This window comes from Porites lutea, chromosome 5, assembly GCF_958299795.1.
Source record: "Porites lutea chromosome 5, jaPorLute2.1, whole genome shotgun sequence".
NCBI classification, from domain to species: Eukaryota; Metazoa; Cnidaria; class Anthozoa; order Scleractinia; family Poritidae; genus Porites; species Porites lutea.
In genome coordinates, this window is record NC_133205.1 from 19,908,687 (window position 1) to 19,921,405 (window position 12,719).

The following is a 12,719-nucleotide window of genomic DNA, read 5'->3' on the forward strand; positions in this document are numbered from 1 at the left end:
CCCGGCTAGATTTTCAGTTTAACGTCGGTTAAGTAATCTTTCAATTCATATGGATTCCTTTTAAATGCTGGGTAAAAATATTTCGCCTACCCAACTGATAGTGTTGAAATTGTTTCTGCTGACAAAACCGTTTCATGATCAGACGGAATTCATTACAATATTTTTTTGCAGCTTACAATGAAAAAGAGTCGTCAAAGTGATATCGTTGAAAGGCTTAAGCCTCCTGTTCCTGAGAGGCCGATCGCGAAATTGGTGTCCAAGAACCTGCAAACAAAAGATGTCCTGGATGAAAACCTGAAAGAGGAGAACAGGGAAAGAAATAATGAAGAAAGTGGAAAAGACGGTGGTTACCATTCCAGCGGGACGAAGGAAATTAAAATCGACCTGGACGACGTTGAAAGAGGAATTCTAATCAACGATGCTCCTCGATCTGAGATGAAACCTTCTTGCTTAAACCTGGGTTACGAAGATGACGAGGAGGAAGAAGAAAGAGAAGATGTCAACACGTCATTTCATCAAAATGAACGGCGAAAGGGGTAGGGTTACGTCGGTGATGGTGTTACCTTCGATCAGTATTGCCCATTTCTCCAAAGAAAAAGAGCTCACTCCCGCTGAGCCTTTGAGAAACGTCGAAGAAAAGATCACCATCGAGAAAGAAGAAAGCAGCTGTGAGGGCAAGGAAGATGATGAAGAAGACCTTTCTGGGAAAGAAGTTCTTTGTTATGCTTGGCAGATTGCTAAAGGGATGGTAAGAACTTTTTCGACTGAAGAATGTCTTTAGCAATTTAGTCATCGTTTGCAAATCACAAAAATCTGCCTCTTCCCCGTATTTAAAATACTTCACTACTAGTTTTTTTCTGTGTCTGCAAGTATTATGCTATCTGGACATGAGACGGCAGATTTTTCAAGCATTCAAATTGCTGCGTTAATTATAACAGATTATTATAGGGCTAACTACTATCCCGCTGAATTTTTCGTGAAACATAGCACACATAAAATTGAGCCGTTTGATTTTAAAAAAAGGTCAAAAACGAGTTTTTTTTTATATCCCGAGAAGCCTAAAAATCATATGGAGCCGTCGTGAAGGTACCTAATGAAAAATCAGGTCTGTTTGTATTTTTGAAAAGCTGTCAAATGAATACAGCCATATGACCTGAATAAGGCTAAGCTATCAGTTATTTAATTTGAATCGTACAAGTCTGACATTCAGGGACGTAGCCAGCTTTTTGGCTAGTTGTAGGTTTGGCTGACTTTCATTTCCACATATGCTGAAAATTGTACGCATGACCAGTACGCACTGACCGCACCAACAATTTGAGCTCTTGTACTTTTTCAGCTGACTCCAACAACGCATAATTTATTACAAGCGGTAGAGTGATCAAACCAAAAATTTGAAGGCCCGGGCCTACAGGGCTATGGGCTGGCTAAGCCCCTGAGAAAAGAAGGGAAGTAGAGGAAAGAAAAAGCAACGATTAAATTTGTTTTGGGGACTGGAAGACTGAGCAGCAAGGACTTTCTAGATGAATACTCCCGTAATCGGAATCTTGGAAAGCACAATAAACGGTCTTCAAGTGGAACTGATGATTGAAGCTAAGGGATTGCTTTTGTAAACGGCCACCATGATGGTCTATGCTAACTATTGTAAGCTCAATTGATATATCTGGTGGCTCAGCTGTATATTTGGCTTTTGGGTTTAGCAAATAACACCCTCCCGGCGATCCGCATAACTCTGCCCCATCCAATAATTGCTGTTTATTCATTGGTATGAATGAACCTTTTTTAACGAAAAAATCTAATCTTTAAATGAATAATGTTCACTGAGGTATGCCGTTTTGGGTGACTTCGAAATAGAAATCAGCAGTATAGTAAGAACCAATAGGTTTTTTTTTTCTTTTTCGGGCGTGGCAGTCCAAGGAGGGCTTTATTCCACTCACCTTAAGTCTCCCTGAAAAACAGCATTTAATTAAGTGTCAACAGAATTAACGGGCTTTCTTCCGCGGTTGAAATCTTAACTGAAAACCATATTTCTCAGCCAATATTCATCCCTTCGAGTTATCGAGTGTAAAATTGTATGAAAGTGATCTGAAGGGAAACAAAAATCACTTCGAGTTAGCGGGATTTTCGAGTTATCGAGGGTTCGAGTTACCGAGGATAAATTAGAGTAAAGGAAATCCAGGGGAAATGGATTCTGGTTCGAGTTAGCACAAGGTTCGAGTTAGCGAGGGTTCGAGTTATCTGGAGTCGACTGTAGTTCACTTAGCTTGTTCAACTTTGACGGCTTTTTGTGCTGAAAAGTATACGTCGCGGGGATATTGTAAATCAATTCCTTAATTTGTTCCTTCGTTTTCCAACAGCTGTGACGGAAATCCTCCCCCCATTCTTCATGAATAGGCCGACGATCACTTCCTCCCTATTCCCGGACCGTTTGCCAGGCACAGCTTGCAGTAGCCTGTTCCAGGCTCTCGATAGTAGGGGTGGCACCGGCAAAAATAAGGCAAAAAACCGTAAGGCACAGCCAAAAAAGTGTAAAGCACCGGCAAAAATATAACAGCATGATCTAGGAAAAAGGGGCGGTGACGGGCTATTTTTGAGCCTGGAACAGATGTTTCATTGCACTTGGTTGCTTTTCCGTCAAATCGTTAAATCGGGAGTTCGTTTAACAACAATATCCCGATTAAACTGCTATCCCCCTGCCATATCGTAAAATCGAGCTTCCATTTTAATTTCATATTGGAATCTGGTAACTAAAAATTCTTTGAGAAATAATTTCGTTATTTCTCTGCCAGGAATACTTGGCCAGCAAAGGATTCATTCATCGTGACCTGGCAGCCCGTAATATCCTACTTGGTGAGGACAGAGCGGTGAAGATTGCCGATTTTGGTTTGTTACGCCACGCAAATGAGAGTGAGATATACGAAGTTACAAGCGTACACAAGCTACCAATGAAATGGATGGCACCTGAAGCGTTGGAGAGCGGCATTTTTACTTTCAAGACTGACGTGTGAGTATATGTTAACGAGGCCACAGTTAGGCCAAGCTTGGGCTTCCTGTGATGCAGTGTGAAGTTGAGGTTTTAGATAACATAGACCCTGCAGTGTACTGTTTAGAACTGTCTGAAAAAAAAGAGCACAATTTTGATCATGACACTGTCTACAGTAGCGGTTATCACTCTATCTCTAAATAAATACTCAAGTATTTGGAAAACATTAGCCTGTTCCAGGCGTGAAACTTGAAAATAAGATATATAAACAGAAACTTTGAGCCGATGAAGTGAATCAGTGACCATCTTGGATCCTAGATTCCACGCTCCACATCCGGCTTCCAGATACTAGATTCCGGATTCCAACTCAGTGTATTCCAGATTTCAAAAGGCCTAGATTCCAGAATTCCATAGTTTAATAGCTGGATTTCGGATTCCAAAGTCCAAGCAAAAATTTCCTGGGTTACCATCCATGGGGCGAGATAAATAAAATTGATATTTCTAAGAAGTTAATTCTTGCTATTTCTTTATCTGCTTCCTTTTATTGCAGATGGTCTTTTGGAGTTGTTTTGTGGGAACTAGCCACCATGGGTAAGCTAGTTTTATAAATCTTTGTATACTGATGTTGGTAGAATAATACTCTAGTCATTTTCCTATACCCGAGGGAATTGAAAGGGAATCCCCAATGACAGTAGTTAGGGAAAAGCTGACTGTTCAGTTTTAGGATAGCAGTCACGGGAGAATCGAACCGCTTTATAAAAGAAGCCATTCTCGCATAATGTTGTGATTGCTAAACAACTAGAAAAAATAATAGGCTAACTTCCGCCGCTCTCCTAGCCGTCTCCGTCTTTACCGGGGAGGAGCGCAGGCTCATAATAATCCAGCCTATAAGTCATACCCTTAACCACAACTTGACCTGATATCACGTGTCACTTGGCGAAATGAATACTCAATAATGGTAAACTTGTACATTACGTTATTTTAATCCCTCCTGGAGGTTAGTAAATTGATAATACATGATGGTTTTTGAACTGAGTGGAGGGCAATTTGGTCTGAAATCATATGCGTGATTTCGCGAGCGAGTTCGATTTGAGATCAGAAGTATGATTTCAGACTAAAATTGCACGACACAAAGTGAAATTATCACTTTATTACAGCCATTTTGAAATCGCAAAATTCAATCCGTACCAGCAGTGATTGGCCGTGGCACCAGACAAGTTAGCTCGTTATCCCCCATACTCGTTAACATATATTCTGAAGCCATGCTAAGAGATGCTTTAAGTAGTGTGAATGAAGGTGTTCGAGTGGGAGGTCATCTCATTAAGACAGTGCGCTTTGCGGATGATCAAGCAACCTTAACCAGTTCGGTTAAAGGTCTGCAACTTATGATGGGTAAAGTGCAGGAAAGCACGGGGGAATATGATATGAAGATCAATGTTAAGAAGACTAAGGTGAAGAAAATCAGTAAGAGGCCTGGTTAGGAATTCACGATGTTTCTTGAGGGTAAACAATTAAGTCAAGAATCGTCGCACCTTAACAACCTTGGGAGCCTCATTACACAGGATGGATCCTGTGAAAAATAAATTAGATCGAGAATAGCCCGAAAACGCGTTTACTAAGAAAAAAGAACTGCTGACAAAAGCCTTCAGCGCGCTAGCCTTTGCCTGAAGAAGAGAATTATAAAGACTGTCATCTGGGGTACTTTTCTGAATGGAGCCGAATGATAGACCTTAAAGAAAGAGGACGTGCGAAGACTGGAGAGCTGTGGGATGTGGCTTTGAAGAAAGGTTTTAAACATAAATTGGTCTGACAAAGTCTGTAACAAAGAAGTATTGAAGCGTGTCGGTGAGGAGAGGGACATCATATCTGTTATCAACAGAAGACAGAGAGTCTGGCTTGGTCAAACCATACGACATGGTGATCATGCCCAATTAGTCATTTAGGGAAGAATACCAGGAAAGAGACCACCTGGAACACTTCGAGCGGGAATGCTGGATAGAGTGAAGGATGGCAGCTCTTACGTAGCGTACAAGGGGCGTGCCTTAGATCGAGAACCATAGGAAAGGACCTGCCTGTAGGCAGATCAAATAGCCTGTTGAAAAGCGGAAACAAAAGGGCTTTTACATCTCATTTTGTATTTGAAACAGAAATGATGCGATATACACCAAGGTGCGACGGTGCGACGTGGCTTAGAACATAAATAACGCGATTTAGAGCAGATGTGATTGTGTGATTCGTAAATAAATTACACCGCTGAAAGCCAATCAGATTGTTGGGATCCCCAGCGATTTCAAAATGAAAAATTAGAAAAGCCTGATAATCTTTGATAAGACAGCATTGATCTTATTTTGTTATTTTAGGGGGTACTCCATACCCTGGGATAAGCCCTATGAGGTTATGCAGTTTACTTAAATCTAGATATCGGATGGAGAAACCCAACACGTGCAGCGATGAAATGTAAGTCAGAATAGAGATAATAAAAGACCTCCGAATAGAGGGCACGATGAAGAAATACGTACTTACATAGTCCTTCAAACAAATTGTCAACCTTTTCCGAGGAGTGGAAACTTCAGCGCACCTCTTTGCTTTATCTTGCCCCATTCTAAAAAGAGCCAATAGAACATAAGTGTCTTCAATATTCAAAGTAAATGGAGACATATCTTTGTGTAGTGGTATTTTAAACTATAGCTTCCATTTTCAACAGATACAAATTGATGATGGACTGCTGGAAGGAGGATCCAAATGAACGACCCTCATTCGCTCAACTAATACCGATACTGGAAGAGATGATGACAGAAGATACCCCTCACTATTATTTCAGACTATTGGATCAGAGCCAGCCATGTTACCGTGAGGCATCCGCTTCTAACACCAGTAAAACTAGTACTCTTGATACGAAGCTGTAATTTCTTGTGGGGTCTCTATGGTTTAATTTTCGTCAAAGCACCTTTTTTTCTTTAGATTGTTGTAGGGGTCTCGGGGGGAAGGTGGGGGCTCCAATATGAAAGCATAGCGGAATGCTCGACGGATAAGTAGATTAATAATTGCGGTTGCACTGTCTGCAACACCAAGAAACTATACTCATAAACTGAACACCGTTGTTTTCATCTTCACTGTTTGCCAGTATTCATAACCAGTCTCCCTCGGTTACGATCACAAATGGCAGCCAAAGTAGAACACTCTCTAACTCATTATGACAACGCCTTTTTCTATATAGATATTTCTTTACGCACAACCCTAAAGCAACGGGCAAACGGACGCAACAACTTCCAACAATGTTGAAAAATATTGCGAGTTGTTGGCCAACAAAGTTACGTCCGTTAGCAGGGGGTTAAGTGATACATTTATGGTTAAAAATAGTGGCTTTTTGTCTTGCACAGTCAAAGTGAGACCAAAAACTGCTATGTCTAGGTCTACGAGAGACGAGCAACCCCGTCATTTTCATATGGGAGTTCCCTTGCCCACCAAGGAACAGGACAGAGATGACGAGCGCAACTGTTTAATGGGTTATTACAATAAGATACCTAATAATATTTAATTTCATTTGAGAGACATCGAGAAAATACTGAATAGCACTGGTAATATATCAATTCTAGGCACTAAAATCGGTTCATTCTCTGCAAATGACTATTAAGTTGTTAGTAGTTCGGATTGCTCCTTTTACTTTTTTAGTCTGTCTACACTATACTGGAAATAGATTTTCGTGTCGACATGAAAATGTATCCGGTAGTATGAACGAAAACCGTATAGAATTGGAACAAGTCGTCCACAAATATCGAACATCGCACGAGAGCGGTCGGCTGGCCGAGAGGTCAGTTTGGTGAACTAAATCCCAGTCCTCTCTCCTGACTGATGTGGGTCCCAGCCCACGCTCGCCCCTACTCATTTTACTTGAAAACCTGTTCACACTGCGACGAAAAGTGGCAGAAACCTATCGCGGCGATATGTGACGATCCACTTTAAAGATCGGCGGTGGTGCAGCGCAGTTTCGCTCCTTAACAGAAGTAGCCGGAAAATCACCGTTCTTATATATGAACTGACAGAAGCAAAAATCCGGTATTATTTTCGTGTCTGTGCAAGGACTTTCCGGCATAGTGGGACTAATCATAGCTTTCAGAGTTCTTCAGATGCCACATAACCTACCACATAATTCCGTGGCTACAATTCGATGTTACGAACGTTTCAATCGGCTAGGTTAGATTACAACATTGCCACTCCCTATAAACATGTCATGTCATGTTGGAGAAACGAACTGTTGAGTCAAAAAGGTGTGATCAGGAGTAAGGTGATAAAAGGCACCTCGGTTCACCATAACAATATTGCGGCAGTAAAAGAAAAAAAAGCTTAATTATTGTAGAGATCTTTGCTGGTGTTGAATAATAATTGTAGAGATTATAGTTTAGATTTTTGTGCTCTTTAGCAGATCACTAGGAAACCCACTTCTGGGTGTGAGAAGTGAAGATTCGGATTATCAGGGCAGTTCGGAAAAAATAACATCCAATTTCCGACCATTGGTGCCAATACAATAAGCAACGCAGGAACCTTTTTTACAACTTCTGCAGCTAAGTTCTGGTTTGGAAGTCAGTATACAGCTATTTCGAGAAAGGTTGTCGGAAAAAATGAGGACACGACCATCCCGAAAGGTATAAATGTGGGATATGATCGATACACTGTTCCTGATGACTGTAGCTGTCGAACCTACTTTTGTTTCTTTACTTTACTTTACATATTTCCATGGCCTTTCGTGCCAATTTTTTAAAATTTCTCTGAAGAACAGTGAACTCAAAACCACCCACAATGCCTTTCGGAATTGTTAGGTTCACTTTTTCCGACAACCTCTCTCGAAATAGCTGTATATAACACACTATTCACTGAAGACACACAATCAGGGTCAGCAATGGAAAGGAAGATATCCGCCTCGGCGTTCATCCGATACCCCTCCTCGATCTGCATAATTTGTATAATTCTTTTATTTAATGGATCATACACCAGGAACGAAGTCAGCACCAGCAAGAGTGTTTCAATGGTTGTAGCAAGAACTTAATTTATGCACCTACATTTATTCATTTAATACATAATACATATTTACATAACAATAGTGCTTCATTTTATAATGATAATTATAAATTTTTGAATGGCAAGGGTAAGATTAAATATTGTAGGAGCTTCAGTATGAATGGCGTCACTTTGATATATCGTGCTATTATCCAAATTCATAGCCAGGCCAAGAAAACCAGAAGAAACGAAAGCCTGTCATCACTCTTCTTCCTCGTGTTCTCAGGACATGACGTCAATGGATATATCGACAGTGGCCTATTTCATAAACGAATGTCCAGCTTTTGTCAGTTTCTATATATTTGATGTCATTCTTTAAAATAAATTAAAGGCTTTTAAACTTTATCTGCGTTTGTTGTTCATTTCTAAGTTATACGCTGAGAATCTCGAGAAAAGCAATCTCCCTGTTCCCCACAAGACGGGCTATTCAGCCTAATGATTCAAATTAGTGGAAAAGCGAGACCATTATGTGGTATCTTTGTGTTCTAAAAGGTTAATTCGAATCACACATGTTTTTGACCACATGATGCAAAAGGCAAAACAGGTTGTGCAAGATCACTATTTTTTTTTTCGTACCTGCTAACTGATAAAAAAACCAATTGTCTAGTCTGTGTCTGTGTATACAACAACCCCTTAGGATTTTTCCTCAGGAGAGCTATTTTGAATGCACCGACACAAATATCATAAGGTACATTGCGTGTTGGACTGGAGAGTGAACTGATCGAGTGAGACAATTTGAACGTGAGTTAAAAACGAGGGTTGTAAAAGAGCCGGCTTCTTTGGCACTCTAAGAAAGGGCATAACAGATTCTATGGTAAATAACTTCTAAGCGCACCTGTATTTACTATAAACACGTTAAACAACAAGAAAATATATTGGAAGTTGGTGACACTACACAAATGCTTGTGGAAGTAACGTCATATGAAATTGGTTGAGGATATACAGTACAGAGGCACCCAACGCAACGACTTAATGGTTCCAATTAAGTCAGGAGTGTCTTATGGGAATTTTGGTCTTCTCGAAAGTTTTTGGATGGTTTTCCTCTCATCCGAAACTGTTAGCTACCATGATGGGTCCAATGGTCGAAAAATAGAGGACATGGAGTAGCCGTACTTTGTACCGAAATTCGCAGGAGACCTTCTTTAATAATAATGGTAATATCTTGGGAAAAAAATGTCAAAATCGTCGATAAGTTTAAAGAAAACTCCGAATACCTTTTCCGAATAGGACTGGCAGTTATCCAGGAATTTTAGGCCTTTCTCGAACTCAAGAAGTTTCTTGGCAATATTTTCTCCTTGGAACAGTTATGTTACAGAAAAAAAGTCGTTGGGTCCCCCCTGACAGTAGCCTGCGAGGAAGCTCATTGTGAGACGTCGCGCGTGAGTGGGACACGAAAGGAGGTGTGAGAGTGAGGAACAGCCAGCGACAGTCGAACTCGAAATGGAGTCGAGCTTGCTCGCAGGTTAAACATACAGGTTCGAATTCTCCTGAACGTTTAAACTGTTCATATGCACCATCTGGTAACCATTGGGAATCTCTTATGATAACCTATCGAACGACGGTAATTTCTGTGTCGAGCCTTAGAATGACTCATTAATTTTAAATATAACTCTTTCTTACCCTATTTACTTATATAAATATATATGAGCATAATATTCAGAGCAGATTACAGCAAAGAGCCCAAAAGTGTGAACGCTTTGATTTATTCACATTCTTTCCTACAGATTTAATCCAGTCAGAAGCCAGCTACAAACTGTCCTCCACTTCTGATAGGTTAATCTCTGAATGAAAGGATGTGATTTGATTAAAGGAGTCACACTTCTGGGCTCCTTGCTGTAAAGGTTTGATTTTAGCCGTTTTTTTTAAATAAGCAAAGCAGGAAAAATCATGGTAAGGAAAAGACAGGCTCAAGGAGAGGTTACATGCAATAACATCACAGGTTAATGAGCCCGCAAGACTAACATTCATCATCACCACTGGGCACCGAGGCTTTTAGTATTTATGTATTGTATGGGAACGAAAATGTACCAACACATATTCCCCTCAAACACTTTAGTTGCCCTCATAGACATCCCCATACACCTCGTACCTGCTATGTTTTCCCTCAAAACTGCTGGGCACTAAAACTGATATCGATAGATGTCATTTAATGCCTTCCATTCTGGGACGGGACTAGACTTGACGGGATGGGGCTGGCTCTATTGTTCTTCTTTATTCCAACTATGCTTGCAATGATTTCGCCCGCGATTATCCCGTGTCGACTAGCTTCCCACAGTGGGAGACGTTCCTTCATCATTTACCTTCCCGCCGTCCTTTGCGCCTATTTTATAGAGAAACCGTCGTAATCAGTGGCAATTTACGCAGCACAATTTGGAAGCTTATAGGCCGAATAATTCGTGTCTTAATTTGGTTGTAATTAAGAAGAATTTTGTCTAAAAACTAAGGCATTCCAATGAAATGTTTACTAAATACGTTTAACTCAAATTCAACATCTTTACGTTTAGTACGGTACAAGTTGAAGGGCGCCGTTAGCTATATTTGCGACAACTATGATTAAATTGGACATTGGCCAATTTTGGGAGTTTTTGAACGATCTCAAACTTAAAAGCCGGCTGAAGTGCAACTAATGTAGCACCAAAACAGTGTTTTGACGTAAGACAAGATCAAAAAAACAAGAGTTTCTGTTCATTCTTGACTGGTTGCACCAATCGATGTCTTATTCATTAAAAGACTGTCTAAACAAAATATTTGAGCAGAAATTTAAATGAAAGTGATACGCTTGTAAAGTAAAACTTCATGAAAGTTTTATCAGCGAGATTGTCTTAGACCTCCCATGGGTCTGGGTTTTCGGTCTGTATTACGCAAATTACTTTGCATAATATACAGGTAGTTTTAGTTTTCAAACAAAAGTCTTGGAATACCAACTGTAAACAAACTAATCTCGCACTTGTCGTTTATAATTACTGGCACAACGTAGCCTGCTACCCCTTTCGACGACTGCTACGCAGGCTCAGGGCACAACGTCCCTAAAAGCGAACATGTCAAATCCAGCGAGACTGAGACAAAGAGCAGCCGAGAAAAGTTTTTTAGTTTCAAAGAAGAGGTTGATAATTCTGAGAAAAATGCCAGGAATGGAAAGATTATGGACACCAAAGAATCTTCGTGTCAAACTGAACTTGACGAAATCTTGAGGCGACAAATGAAGGAATCTGAAGACGAATTGGAACAAGTGCGACAGACAATGGAGGAAGAATCTGCTGAAGTGAAGGAGGACTTTGAAATAAGAGTGAGGAATGAGTATAATGAGATCATTAAAGCTAAAGACGAGCTTATTAGAGTTCTTACAGAGGAAAAAGACTTCTTTCGGAACGAACTTTGTGATCTGAGGAGATCATTCGACCTTTTCACTAGACACGTTCATCGCGATGCATTCCATCACCTTGGCTTGCGAAACGAGCACGAAATCCCTGACACCATTACAAAGTCAACGGCGAATGGAACTGCAAGCAGTTGCTGTGACAACGTCTTTAATATAGCGGACGACAGTGAACTTTTGACTCTCCTGCGGAAACGAGAAGAAATCTTGTTAGGATCGTTTAAAAGAGAAAAAGCTGCGATGCCAGAAAGGTTTCAGCAGGAGAAAGCCTCTTTGCGCAAAGTCGTGGAAGACGAATGTGAATCGAAGTACTCTTTTGAGCCAGCTTATCTGCTGCAGAGCATTGAAGTCCTCAAAGAAGGTCTTGATAGTTTGAGAATTCAAAAACATGAACTTGCCAAAATTTTCGAAGGGGAAAAGAATGCCATGGAGCTCAGCTTTAAACAAAAGGAAGATGAACTGCGGCAGCAATTGAAACTAGAACTTCAGGGGAAAATGATTCTTGCTCAAAAACAATGGGCCCGCACTAAAATTTAACAAGACCAAACGTTAGTTCGTTAATGAATTCATATTTCATGTTCGGGAATTTAATTGGCTGAGAGCAATACAGTGTTTAGTTAACAGAGCAAAACACGAGGAAGTATAATGCAAAGGAAGGAAATAAAATGAAAATATCTCGAGGAACGTAGAACTAAAGGTTGGCTACTAAACAGTAAAAGAAAGACTTAAGAACCACTTTAAGGTCGCCCGTGACACTGGGATGTATTTTGGCGACGAATTGTGATCCAGTAATTTTTTTTCGTGTATATTATTTCACTGCATGTAAGGGAATCCAGGACAGTCTTGGATTCTGGATTCCACGACTTGGACTCCGGATTCCAGGCACTAGATTCCAGTCTTTGTCAGTTGTCAGTGGAGCTTGGCCCAGGAGCCCGGATTCGACAAGCAAAAATTTCCCGGGTTCAGGATTCCTTAACGAAAAATTCCCTGGATTCTGGAATCAGGATTCCCTCAAATTGGGCGAATTATTAAGGGATAATCATACGACTTTAATTTTCTCGGTTAATTTGTTATTACACTCAATTATTATTGCGTTGACAGCCTTTTATATATTCTCTTTGATTTAAACGTAATAATTTAAAATATAATTTCATTACCTACAAAACTGTAGGAAGTTTATTTCCTAAATGACCGACTATCGTGTTTATACAACATTGATTTATCTTAAATGTAATATTCTACAAAGCACTAGCCACATGCTACATGTAGTCATTGATTGCCTTTTAATGGAAACTGCTACTGATACCT

The 12,719-nt window shown here is 40.2% G+C and overlaps 2 protein-coding genes across 2 annotated transcripts; both read left to right on the forward strand.

Moving 5' to 3' along the window:
* The first annotated feature begins 469 nt into the window (after positions 1-469).
* LOC140938047 (fibroblast growth factor receptor 2-like) lies at positions 470-5,886 on the forward strand. The gene is made up of 5 exons (XM_073387590.1): positions 470-748; positions 2,787-3,001; positions 3,531-3,571; positions 5,341-5,437; positions 5,685-5,886. Exons 1-5 carry the CDS (start codon positions 470-472, stop codon positions 5,884-5,886), a joined length of 834 nt encoding a protein of 277 aa, XP_073243691.1.
* Positions 5,887-11,177: 5,291 nt separating this feature from the next.
* LOC140938049 (uncharacterized) lies at positions 11,178-11,948 on the forward strand. The gene has a single exon (XM_073387591.1). It carries the CDS (start codon positions 11,178-11,180, stop codon positions 11,946-11,948), a length of 771 nt encoding a protein of 256 aa, XP_073243692.1.
* Positions 11,949-12,719: the final 771 nt, after the last annotated feature.